This window comes from Lepisosteus platostomus, chromosome 15, assembly GCF_059453375.1.
Source record: "Lepisosteus platostomus isolate fLepPlt1 chromosome 15, fLepPlt1.hap1, whole genome shotgun sequence".
Classification (NCBI taxonomy): Eukaryota; Metazoa; Chordata; class Actinopteri; order Semionotiformes; family Lepisosteidae; genus Lepisosteus; species Lepisosteus platostomus.
The window spans coordinates 20835398-20849162 of NC_142625.1; the positions used below are offsets into that span (position 1 = coordinate 20835398).

The 13765-nt window shown below is 41.1% G+C and overlaps 1 protein-coding gene across 3 annotated transcripts in view; it reads left to right on the top strand.

Moving 5' to 3' along the window:
* The window catches only part of LOC148648199 (rho GTPase-activating protein 39-like), a 69735-nt gene extending 57988 nt beyond the window's left edge, over positions 1-11747 (top strand). For all 3 annotated transcript variants that reach the window (XM_088607580.1, XM_088607582.1, XM_088607581.1), the window contains 5 exons: positions 1255-1328; positions 2459-2658; positions 5815-5906; positions 6440-6609; positions 8245-11747. In XM_088607580.1, coding sequence (XP_088463706.1) covers positions 1255-1328; positions 2459-2658; positions 5815-5906; positions 6440-6609; positions 8245-8439 — 731 coding nt within the window. In that variant the 3' untranslated portion in view covers positions 8440-11747. The remainder of the gene's footprint in view (positions 1-1254; positions 1329-2458; positions 2659-5814; positions 5907-6439; positions 6610-8244) is intronic.
* Positions 11748-13765: the final 2018 nt, after the last annotated feature.

The following is a 13765-nucleotide window of genomic DNA, read 5'->3' on the forward strand; positions in this document are numbered from 1 at the left end:
ATTCGAGGGCAGCGCTTGCTAAATCTCACAGAGGTGCTAACTAGTGAACTACACTTGGAAAACAAACAGTGAGGGCTGTGGCTGTTGTTCCTTCCCTGTCCTGCTATTGGCTTTTAAAGCGCTTCCACATGGCTGGATTTTTTTAATTCTGAGCTTTTGTTTTGCTCTTTTTCTCCTCTGCCAAATGTTGGTTACTCTTCCGTGTTTTCTTTATTGCGACCCAATGATTGTGTTTATAGCCCTTTCATTTAACATGCTGTTTTCTATTGTGCAAGAGGACACAATAAAATCCTTGCTTTTTACCTGTTTATGACAATAAACAACTTTATTTTATGTAGTGCATTTAAAGGTGGCTTCTCAAAGTGCTTTACAGAACGACAACAACAATAAAGGAGAGGAGACGGTATTTGGGGGTACTGAATACAGTAGGAGTAGAGGGGTAAATGATAGTTTATGGCATAAATCAGCACTGAGGATTATGTGACTAAATAAGTTGTCACAGAAAATATAGAAATTATTCTTCCTTTTATTTGGTTAGGTTTTTCAGTTAATTGCTGTTCGCTAACTTGAATTTTTGTTTTAAAAATGTGTGTTCAGTGTTGGATTATTTTGGCTGTGTAAATATCCTATCTTGCACCTGTTTGCCATAAATCCTGCATTTTTCTAAGGCTTGAGAACTCTAGGGCAGAGACAGTTTCATGCTGTAGGAAGTTTTCAAACTAGACCTGATACTAAGAGTTCACAGCTACACACAGAACTGAGATAGAGGGAACAAATGTGGCCTTGAATGTGGATTATTTTAGCACTCTCTTTGCTACAAAACACATTTTACTATCTTAGTATCTCAAGAACATAGTGAAATGTCTCTGATTTTCATTTCGACACATTTGAGAATAAATGTGTAGGTTCTCCTCGTGACCTCTTTTTCAAGGATGTCCTTTTGTGATGGGAGAAGCCAAGTAGCATGATAAAAGACAATTTCTCTTTTGTATTTGTTGTGAATGAAAACAAGAAATTTTGCCAAAGTGATTATAGCTGTAATAAATTACTTCAGATGCCTGTGTACAAATGCGCTGTGTTTGTTTCATAGCAATTGTTTCATCTATTCATAAGATATTTTTTTTGTAGCTGACAGGCTATGCAGTAGTCATACTTAACATTAGATAACTTTTCGTATTAACAGTGACATGATAGTTGCTGGTTTCTGTGGTTTCATGGTGGAGTAGCTTGTGGTAACTTTTCTTTCTTTAACAGGCTTGCCGATCAGCACATATGCGAAATACTGCTACCGTAAACTCCAGAAAGTGGCTGTGACGGGGGGCAAAAAGGTAAGGCAAAATAGCTAAATTTTCAAATGAGAAATGGTTATTTGGCTTAATCTTCTTCATGAGAATGCTGGTGGCTTGCCCATTCTGGAACCTAACCAAGCCCCTTCTTGTGACTCACCTCACACTGGCTTTCTGTGATTCTTGGCAGCAAGTTTCACAAAAAAATGTACTGCTGTACCTACACTAGGGAAGTAATACCATTCGCAGTGCTGGGCATAATTTTCCATGACCATGTGTTCTGGTCCTGGTTTTTAGGTTGGGGTTTAAAGAGGTGGTTTTGATGTGATTTCTTCAGTTGCTTTCTGCCATTTGCAAACACTACGGGATTATGGACCTGAAGCCAGTTGCATTAAAGAGTAGTTTTTCAGTGACCCATTTTGTGCCAGTGATTATATAAAGAGATGGTATTTATTACCTACATATTATTTTAGATCATACCGTCCTAGGTGGGCAAGAAACCTGTGAATCACATTTGCTTCCTAGTAGGAAATCTTGGGAGATATGCATTATCAAACGGACTGTATCTGATTGTCTCTGTTTGAGAGGAGAGATAATATACCTTACAAAGTGCCATGAGGGTGGAAACTCGCTCAGGCAAAACAGTAGGTCAGGCATTTCACTTAAAGGGAGCCCATTGCACTACTCTGCTTCTGGTTAAACAACAAAACAACTTTTTTAAACTAAAAAATGACAACAGGCAATTCAGACTAACCTGTCTGAAGCATCTTTTCCATCTTGGCAGAACTCCAGGTCTTACAGTGAAAGAGAAACTCACATGACCTGCGTTGGCCTGATATCAGCATTGTGACTTTGTACTTTTCAAATTCTGTGGGTATCCCAGCCAGCTCACCCTGTCCAAACACTAGTGATCATTTTTATGATGAGCGTTTCTGAGCAAAGTCTTGGCTCCCTTAAAGAGGGTGGCCAGTGCCTTGAGGGGGAAGTGAAGACAACGTGCATAAGGGAAGGGTTACGGACAAGAGGAGGCAGTTTCTCCTCGGGCATTCAATTGATCTACGAGTCTCCTCTGGCCATTTCATGAAGGATGCTGTGTTCGAGAACCTGGGCAGAGCTCAGCTTGTTGTGCTTCCTGATGAGAGCGGTGGATTCTCCTCTTCTGCACCTTTCAGGGTCTGCGGAAGCCCACCCTGGAAGAGATTGACCACGCCAAGAACGCTGTGGTCACGCCCTCGCTGTTTGGCAGTGCCCTGGAGGAGATCATGGAGCGGCAGCAGGAGCTCTTCCCCGAGAGGAAGCTGCCCTGGGTGCAGGTGCAGCTGTCCCAGCACGTCTTGGGACTGGGGGGCGCCCAGACAGAGGGCATCTTCAGGTGAGGCTCCTCTGTGGGGGAACTGTGAGATTGCTGCATTGCACTTCAATGCCAACAGGTGGTAACCAAAAGAACTGCTCAGAACCAAATCTCATGTCAGCCTTTTGATATTCTATTATATAGACCTATTTTTAATATTGGACATCCTTTTTTTGGTTTATTTTTATTGATGTTGTTGTTGTTGACCACTCTAGCACCACACCAATCTTCATTCAGTGGTTGTTTATTTTTTAAAAGTACGCTTTTGGTTAAAAAAAAGGGTTCAGTGCGGGATTTAGGCATCTGGGAGATGGGAACTCCATAGTTTTGGCTGCTCTTTAGCCATTGTAATCGCTTAACCAAACATGCCCTCATCCTGAAACTGGAAGTTAATCTTCTATCGTTTCGTTTAAACCGGAAAGTGGAAGAATTTCAGATACCCCCTGTTTGTATTTTCTCACTAGGATATTAATTTTGGATCTTTTATTATATTGATTTTGGGTGGAAGCCCACAGTTTCCAGAACTGTAGTCCTCAGCCCTAAAGCACCGCAGAGGGTGGTCTGCAGAACTAGTGTAGATGGAAGTAATGCACTAATCTCCACTTGCTCGATGACTGCATCTGCCTCGCTCATAAATCTAGAGCCGCCTTCTCAAAATAGTTTCAACTTTCATGTGTAAATAGTCTCTGTCAATTTATTTCCTATTTATACTGTCTTCAAAATGAGCAGTGAATCACAGACAATAGGACTCAAGTGGAAACAACATGGTACAGCATTTCAAACTGAGAAAAGAAAGTACTACTTCACCCACAGGGTTGTGGGGTGTACGAAACAAGTTATCCAGCCACGTGTTCGAAGCTGATGCCTTGGCTTCTTTGAGTATAGGGCAGGATGAGATCCTTGGATCCATTAGCTTCTAATTACCAAATTGGCCAGATGGAATGAATAGCCTCCTCTCCTTTGTAACTTTTTCTATGTTCTTACACCTTGGGTTTTGAAGAAGAAACACAACACAAGAGTAACAATAATGACACACACAAGCTTCTTAAGGGATTGATTCCTTTGAGTTAATCTCCACATTGGGAGTTTTGTTTGCTTAATATCCTTGATTATTGAGAATCACAATCAAAACCATATGGCTACCACAGGAAATCCAAGATATTATGCTAGTTTCAGTATTGAGACCAACATCTTGCCTCAAAAGGGAAACATAAAGACATTATTTTACTTGAAATGATCCTTGTAAATATTTGCTTTGTTTGACCATGATAAGAGTAAGGTACTATAGTAAAATACAGTGGATTTACTGAAAAGGGTTTGTAAAGGTTGTTAAAAAAAACTCAGTTTAAGTGAGTTTTGTTAAAACTATGGGGAGTAACTGAAATACAGTGCAAGCTTACTGTGTTTCATAAGGGAAACAAAAGTCGTTGCTAGGTATTGCAGACATTTTGAAGGGCAACATTATTCCAGGTGGAGCAGTCACAGAAAGAAAATGGGATAACCCATTTCCTAATGGTGTTCCATATTCAAAGTACATCACTCCCAGGCGTTTCCTGAGACATGGTTATTTATAGCTTCTTTACATTCGGAGCTGAAGGCCATACGGATATAATGTATGTTTTCCGGGACGTGAAAGCCCACACAGTCGGGAATCACACAGAACAGGCATTTTGTTGAGTCAGACCTTCCTTTTCCCCTGCTTCTGCAAAACATGTTAATAAGAAGGACAGAAGAAAGGTCACACGAGTAGGCCATTTAGGTCTTCAGGCCCGTTTGACAGTTAGCGGTTAATTGATTAGCTTAATTCATTCATTTCTTGGGAAACGTAAATTCTTGAATCACGTCAGAGTATCAGCTTCAACAATGTGCCTGGGCAGCTTGTTCTACACTTCCGCATTCCTTTGGTTAAAGAAGTGCCTCCTGTTCTCAGTTTCAAGTGCACTTCCATGTAGTGTAGTTCCACTCACTTGTGCCCTCTGGTTAATGTTTCGGTGTTCATTCTGAAGAGAGCCGCCACCCTGACTTTGTTAATACCTTTGAGGTTGAAAACTTGTATCAGATCCCCTTGTAGACATCCCTGTTCAAGACTAAAAAGGTTCAGTCCCTCCAGACTGTCAGCGGAGGACATTCCCATAAGCCTCAGAATGTATTTTTATGCTCTGAACTGATGCCAGAGCAGCAATATCTTTTCTGTAATGTGGCAACCAAAATATTGCAAATGAGGCCTTACCTAGCATAACATCCCTTGATTTAAGTTCTACACTTTTGACTCTATGTTCTAGCATTTTGTTTGCCTTTTTCATTGCTTTCCCACATTGTCTAGAAGAATACAACATAAACACATTAACATAAAAAGTATTTTTAATAAGTAACCTCTTACAGCTCAGTGTTTCCATTTTTTACTGACTACAATCAAAACCCTGCACATATTTACATTAAACATCAGTTCGCATTGAAGTGATGTGCTGCTTTTCTTTTTCCTTAGGATTATGGACTGAGATAATGTGGAGATAACTGGGATAAACTTGGAGCTAATGATAGGGCGTGTTTGTTTTTATTGCAAGTATCCGGCACCAAGTGTGTGTTGTAAGATTGGCAAGAAAATGATATAATGATATAGAGTATAAAGGTTTTATAATTTGCAAGTGAAGAGTCTGTTAGTTTAATGCTGCTCTTTAAACAGCCAATGGTGCTGTTTTTAATAAAAGCTTTCAATGGATTTAAACAGCTGTTTTGATTACAATGTGCATGACAGCGAATTTTAGTCAAGACTCCATGTAACTGATACCTCTTAAGCCACATGCAGAATGTCAGAATTGCAATGGTTGTTACTGTGAGAGCAGAAAATACACTGAGCAGCTCAGTCTGGGAAAACCAAGGAAGTTCATACATAACAAGTAAGTGCTTTGAAGGGCTTCAGAGAGCCAGGTGGACACTGATGTGCACGTTGGACAGGGGGAAAAGATAAAATGCTGTCTGCCATCTGGTGGGGAGATTATGTAATTACACCACATGTAAGGAAGTGCTGGCCTCTACTTCTTGAACAATCAACATGCAACAGGTTAGGATTACTGTGGCTGTTAAAGAAGGTTCATCAAATGACACGGAGTAAAAATCAGTGAAATTCTGGAGCTCCCTCTTCCGATCTAACCTTTGGCAATGCGGTTTGTTTTTCAGAGTCCCTGGAGATATTGACGAGGTCAACGCACTGAAGCTACAAGTGGATCAGTGGAAAATCCCAGAGAATCTTTCCGATCCCAATGTCCCAGGTACTTCTTTCGGTTTCAGCTGAAGTACGGACTCAGAGCCAAGTAATATACTTGGAATTTGAATTCTAGTTTTTTTATATTAGATTACTCAGAGATTGAAGCAATAGTTGCAGTTCAATTCTTTATCTGATAACCTCCTGTATTATGAAGACATGTCCATTAAGTTCGTCCTAAGAACTGTGTCCAAGTGTATATTCATTCATCCAACCATTATAAAAGCCATATTGTTGCTTTGAGGATTTTTTATGGAGATTTAAGTCTGGTCACCTGTCACCAGATTCTCTTGGTATTTGTTTAACTTATTTTTAACTTTATTCTATAGAGCTGCTTTCAAGGAACCTTGAAAGCCTTCACAACATGATGTTATAGTAAGAACAAATACAACAGGAACGTTTGGTGCAGCTTTACGGTCTAATGTGATGGAGAGAAAAGCAGAGAAAATGTATTTATGCTCATAGGCAGGGGTCCTGTGTGTTGTAGTGCTGTTGTGTTGGATTTGCCCAGCTTGTCATTGTTTTGCCTTGGTTTTCCAGCCTCCCTGCTGAAGCTGTGGTACCGTGAACTGGAGGAGCCAGTCATTCCCCAAAGCTTCTACCGACAGTGCATCAGCAACTATGAGGACCCCGAGGCCGCCATTGCTGTGGTGCAGTCCCTGCCCGAGCTCAACCGCCTTGTCCTCTGTTACCTCATCCACTTCCTGCAGGTAACCGCGGCGATGGGACGGGACAGCATGGTCACCCTGGTGACAGCTAGGCCGTGGGTTCACTGCCCCATGGAACTGTACATTTTAGAGAAAAAAGGGAAAGTTCATTTTTTGTACAAAGTTTGGGTGTAACCTGGCCACAAAATGAGAATGGCATGGCGGGTTCTCTCTAAAAAGCCTACTTGTTTATTTCTTAGTATAAGATGAGAAGCTTTATTAAAAAAACATGTATGCAGATGCATTTAGACTCATTGTAGAAGAATAATCAATTCGTTTATGTATACAGCGTCAATGACTGTATTAAATCCAAATAATGATAGATTTGGTATTGATAGATTTGGTAAATGATAAATAGTCATTTGTAGTCCAATGGATTGATTAAATGTTTAGTTTTACAGCATCATGAAGACTACAGCTGACTGAAAGTAGTACATTAAGTCCTGTACAGGAGACATTTAAGTTCATAGTATTTGAAAAGTCTACATCCTTTACCATGTGAGGAGTGACACAGTTACAGATCAGCTAATGATAAAGCCTAGGTCTGAACCAGCAGCTTTTGCCTCAACCTGATTTTTATACCACTTTTATAGATACAAACCATGATTTAAATGCAGAGCTTTTTAATGCAAATTTGACCCTATTTAATTACCGTTCAACGAAAGCTTTTCCTTTAATCTGTTTGCATATTTCAAGATCAGTAGTGTTCCTTTAATAGGCTTTTCTAACAGAAGATATTGAAAGCCTTTGTGAACCAACTGAAATGGGGTAACAGTACAGTCAATGATTTTTGTCTAGGGAGGGACTAGTGGGTTATATTTCTAAGCATGGTTTTCACAATAACACTAACTGGATTTGAAGTGGCCTGATTAAAGGCAGTAGACTGATTAAAGCTGGACTACACTTTTCATGTTCTACAGCAAATAAAACAATCTATAAATAAACATTCTTAAATACGCCTAAACAAGAGTGTTTTAAGAAAGAAAAAGTGGTTGCTAACGCCTAGTTCCAGAGTTTCTGAAAGTGCACAGATAAAATTGTTGAAGCCATAGGGAAAGGGTGTGATCCCGAACAGCTGTCTTTGTCTGTTCTCAACATGACCCCCCCCCCCCACCCAGAAAAAACCCTGGCCCCCGACCTGGGCTTCTCACAGGGCTGGAGTGAACTGTAGACCAGACCTCTTCCTCAATGTGTGAAATAAGCTTTCGGTGCTTTCTTTGGCATGCAAAAACTCTTCATCTCAACATCTTTTTTGGGCAGTCACATTTTTTGTTTGTGGGAGACACTATGGCGCAGTTGTTAGCATTGCTGCTGCCTTGCGGTGCAGGGGCCCTGGGCCCGAATTCCTGGGGTGCTGTCTGTGTGGAGTTTGTAAGTGTTTCCCCCTTGTTCACATGGGTTTCCTCTGGGTACTCTTGATTTCCTCCCACTCTGCATATATATGCTGGTTGGTTAATTGGCTTCTGGGAAAATTGGCCCAGGCATGTGCGTGTGTGTCCTTCGGTAGACTAGTGTCCCATCCAGGACGTATCCCTCCTTGTGTCAGACGGACGGACTTTTCTTTCTTCATTTTGGCCGGCCTTTCGTGTTTCTTGAAGCTTTTTTTTAACGTCCCGATGTCCTCCCACCCCCGGCTAGGTGTTTGCACAGCCAGTCAATGTGAGCAAGACCAAGATGGACGTGAACAACCTGGCCATGGTGATGGCCCCCAACTGCCTGCGCTGCCAGTCGGACGACCCGCGGGTCATCTTCGAGAACACCCGCAAGGAGATGTCCTTCCTGCGCATGCTGATCGTGCACCTGGACACCAGCTTCGTCAAAGGCCTCGTGTGAACGTCCCCCTCTGCTCTCCGCTGCCCTCCTGTCCTGTCTGCCCCTCTCCGGTATCTGTCCCCTCCCTAGACCTGCTCGGTCTCTGCTGTTCCTTTGAGCGGTATTCAGGAATTTCTTGGAAGTGCTTTCGGGACACTTCAAAGATATTTTGTTTTGAAATCCAGATGCAGTAATAAGATGTGTAATCCTTAACAGAACCACCTGCTGTTCGCTATACTCGCTTGATTCGTACCGTTCTGTCTGTACGAAACAAAGGTGTCCCATGCTGCATCTCATTGACACACAGCCCGCGGAAGAGACAGATACCGCAGAATGTTAATGTAATATAAGGTTTTCGTTTTTTTTTCTCTCGTTTTTATGTTTCTTTTGGGTTCTGCTTTTTTTTCATCTGTGCATAGAAAAAAAAAAGAGTGGTTCTCTTCTTCTTTTTAATTTAAAATTTGAAAGGTTTTGTTTTATTTAATTCTGGGCAAGTTGGGCTTGATTGTTCCAGCAGGCTAGCACTGGCCCTGAAAAAGTTGTACCAGGATTGTCCCTGCAAAACAGTCAACAGCTCCCTGATCACACTGATCATCATTAGGGTCCCTGATTTCCAGCCTCACTGTTCCAGATTGACCGACCACTTCTTCTGCCTTATTTAAGTTTAAGTCTCTCTGCACACATCAAAGCATACAAACTGCAATCAGAAGAAACTTGTATTCCTCTGCTTCACCTGAACACATCTAAGCAATCTGCATTATTGTGGTTTCAACACAGCTGAGCAGTGTTGTATTGTATTGCACTCTCAGCTCCACATCATAGGAAGCTTTAGACTGGAATTTTATTTTTAATGCATCACAGGCATTAACCTTGTCCAGAGGCATGATTTGCTTAATTTATTTTTTCAGGAAGATCAAAACATTTTTAGGTTTTAGCAATAGGAATGAAGAATGAAAGCGAAAATGTGAGCTCTGTAATTAAATGTTAGTTTGTGACACCATGTGACCCAGGATATAGAAGAAATATATCCAGGAAAGCAAGGCTGAAGACAGTGGGAAGGGCTTTGTGGGTTTAGTCTCAAGTTCCTGAGTCTGTCATCGCTAGTGCCCTTTTGACAGACACTGCTTGCTTCACTGGTTTTTGCTACAGTGTTAACAGTCACGACAGCAGTTCCATTTAAGACATCTTTGCAAGGACATCAGTTTTATAATTCCTGTCAGTTTTTTTTTTTACAGTCGTGTAATAGGTCACAGGCTGTTGTCACAAAAAGAGTTGCAATATTGTCGTTACGTTGCAAGCTGAAAGAAAGTAATGTGAGTGGAAATCATCATTTGTTAAAGTAAGCTTTCAAAATTAGTTTTGGAGAGATGGAAGGCTTTTTTGTGTTTCCAAATATTACTTAAATGTCATATTTGAGTTAACTTGTTGACTGCCAAGCTGGCATCCTTTTTCAAGTAAGCTGCCTTATTTATAGATGCGGTTGGCATTTAGTTGGTAGCTCCTCCTCCTGCTGTGCCAGCAGTGTGGTAAATGGTGAAAGAAAGGCGTCCCCCACTACAGCAGACGTTTTTTTTAATGACCCGCCTGGACTGCAGCTTCATCTATGCTAGAGCTCTTCGCTGTCTTCTTACAGTTAAAACCTGTTTATTTTTTTACAGGCAACAGGATTGAGTCCCACCATAGACCGTATTTGTTCAGTTCCTGGAAACTAAACACAGTTTTGCCCTAGATGAAGTTAAAGGGTTTGTTAAACCAGAAGATCTCTGTGGAGGTTGTTCTTTTGGTCACCCTTTAGAATCACAGCTCTCCCAATGGTCGTCTTACCTTTATTTACAGTATAAAAAATGGCCCCTTTGATAGCCACTAAAGCCTTACAGCCTCTTCTCAGTTCCTACACACCTCCTAAAAATAGACATTATTATTAAGTTTTGTTCTCTTTGAATGCTTTAACTCGATGCTCTCCTACAATCCAGGTCATGGAAAAGCTGTAGTTGAAATCTGACTCCTCTTCAAATAAGAAAATTTGACCATAAAATTTGATCATGAAGTCTGGTTATTTGGTTTAGAATTAGTGTACAAGATGAGAACCTTTTTGAAGGAAGATAACTGGATCATTATCCTACATTAAGTTATTTTCCAGAAAATAAAAGTGATTGAGACATCTCTGTTCATAATTTACCCTCCATGTACTGTATTACTGCTTATTCAATGTACTGTATGTGTTTGAGGGCCTTACCTGCTTTTCTGTGGTGGTGTGTGAGCAAGCTTAAGCCTCATTTATTTCATCAGAGATGAATTTATGAAATACAGACACATATGAGACACAGCAGTGTGTTAATTGTCTACTCACAGAGCATTGATTAATACCAGTTAACAATCATTGCACGTGTTATGCAATGTGTTGGGTTTTTTTTAATTGTGGTGATCAATCTTTAAAACAGCTGAACAGTCTTGTGAGTCTTAACATACCTGCAATTAGGACATTTTGATTTCGACTGTGAATTCAAGAAGGTTTTAAAGAGGTTTCCAGAGCCCGAAACAGGCTGAAGAGAACCTACTCATTTCATTGCATTCTGCAATTGAGCTAGCCTACATAAATAAGCTTTTTCCCCCTTTCCCAGTTGATGTGGCTTTGTCTAAAGGACTAGTTTGCTCTCATAGGACTGTAGAATTTTCCCCCTTTTCTTTTACCCTCTGATTGGTGTCTCACATTATGTTAATGTTTAACATTTTAATGTTGTAGAATGAAGGGAAATAGCCTCAACAGCTGGAAGTTGCTCAGACACAACATAAGCACAACGCATTCAATACACATAATTCCTGGAATTCATTTTTACCTCAACATGTTCACGGCAGGTAAATCAAGATTCATTCATGTAAATACCGTCTGTGAATAGCAATGTCTTAATTACTGTAATTTGAAGTAATGAGGATAAAGATTATTATAGTTTCAGGTGTTAAAAATGCAGAGGAAGCTTTTCTTTTTTGCTGTTGGCTGCCTGTTGTGGAAAACAAACTGATAACCACTCTTCGATGTTTTGTTCATAACGTGTGCTAAGAAGTGAACTGTAATACTTTTAACTGTAATGCCTACAGTTGCCAAGCAACAGGTTGTCATCCCCTCCTCTCCTGCACTTAGCTTTTCATCATTTTTATTTGCTGCTGTTTTCTGTATTCAGATGCTGTTGGCTTTGTCGGTGTAAATGCCTCTGCCGTCCTCAGTACATTCAGTTTGTGTGAAGAGATACAAGTGAGAGACCGTGACAATGTCGGATGCTTTATTTTACCTAATTTCATAAATAAAAAATAAAGTTTGTAAATTTACACAATCTGTGGTGCAGGTTTGTTGTTGTTTTTTTCTGCAGCGTAATTTATGTATTGTGGTAGTATTGTCGGTTCTCAGAAACCAGATGTGTCAGCAATCATCCAGCCGTCAAACACATGCCCCAGTGAAGAGTAAAAAACAGTTAACTTCTAAATTGGTTCTGTTACGCGGCAGGCTGAACACAAACAATGCACCACATTGAGAACAGACCCTTGCTTTCTGGGGCCATTCTGAAAACACATGCCTTAAGGCAAACGGGGGAAGAGTATTTAAACTCAAAGGCTGCTTGAGATATGTGGCGGATTGAAAATCACATCTGAGAGAGGTGCCTGTGATAATGCTTTGTGAATCCAGTTTTTTTTTCAGATGGGTGTTAACACTGAAGTTTGGGAATGGGGCTGTTAAAAGAGTATTGCAGGGCTTCTACCACGCTTAGTTACAGCAGTTCCTGCTTGTTTTGAAAAGTGAGCTCGTGAAGGTTTTGCCTTTTCTCATCTGCAAACAAACAGCTGGCAGAGAACTGTGGCCGTGCGTGTCAGTGATCTGAAGCCATTTCTGGTTTCAGTTTGCGTTTCATTCTTGAATTGCATAAGTCAAAACCATACGCTTTTTAAGTGATGAAGCTAAGTGTGTACATGACAGAAAGGAAGAGCTCTTCATTTTTTTAGTTTTACTAGATTATAATTCCATCTAATTCTGGTTGTATCTTCTCACCGTGTCTAATATGTGGTAATGTTTGAGGGTCTGAGAAGAAGTATATTGCATTATCATTTTGGGTGGCAAAAGATGCACACGCTTGTCAGCTGTGATAATTCCAAAGAAATCGACATGGACGCCACAAACACATAGCCCATTATCTTCCTTATGACAAGAAACTGAGATGCTGGTTTGAACGGAAAGTTTGCTTCAGTCTCTTTTAAAACTTTTCTTTTGCATTATCTCCTACCCAAGTCACACATGGCATTACTACTGTCTGGCTTGTACTCACAACACGTTTGGGGAAAAACGACTCATGCCAGCTGACAAATTCGGAAATTCTGCTTATGCTGCAAAACATGGGATGGGGGAAATCTATATACACACTGCCAGCATTTTCATTTTCTAGTAAATGTAAATTGTTCTGCCTGCAGTGTGGCGAACAATAAATACTTGATATGGCTGCTGGTCAATCATGTGGTTTGCCACAAGGCAGCTTACACTGGAGAATTTTACTGCCCTTTTCCAGTTCGTAAGTAGCGGGCTGATTTTTTTCCAAATACCATTATTAAAATGCACAGACAAAGCACTCGCGCGCGGACATTGGAAGTTTGGAAAATACATTCCATGGAAGCATTCCTCCGTGGGTTTCCTAAAGAGTTTTTTGTACATTACGTAATTGAGTGATGGAAAGAATCAGCTACAGGTGAGGGGGGTACAGCCGCCCCAAGTGGAGGAGATGAAGTACTCTTGTTCACAAGACAGGGCAGAGGGGATCACGGGATTGACCAGCGGATGGGTGTAGCAGCAGCAGGAGTGTGTTCTCTGTACCAAACCATGGTGTTGAAGCAAGAGCTGAGTTTTTGGACAAGGCTCTCGGTGTTCTCTCTCAATCCAATTCCCTACTCTCACCTGTGGTCACGAGCTTAGCGTAGTGACTGAAAGAATGGGATTGTGGGGACAGGCAGCAGAAACGAGGTTTCTCCGTGGGGTTGCTGGGCTTACCCTCTCAGCAGTCTGGGAGGAATGTGTATGTGAACATTTGTGTATGTGTTTGTACACACATGTGTGTGTGTTTTTATACACACGTGTGTATGTGTACATTTGTGTATGTGTTTGTGCACACATGTGTATGTGTACATTTGTGTATGTGTTTATACACACGTGTGTATGTGTACATTTGTGTATGTGTTTGTACACACGTGTGTATGTGTACATTTGCGGGATTGAGAGGAGCCAGTTGAGGTGGGCTGGTCATCTGAGGTTGCCACAAGGGCGTCTCCCACTGGAGGTGTACCGGGCACGGCCCACTGGAGGCCCCGACTG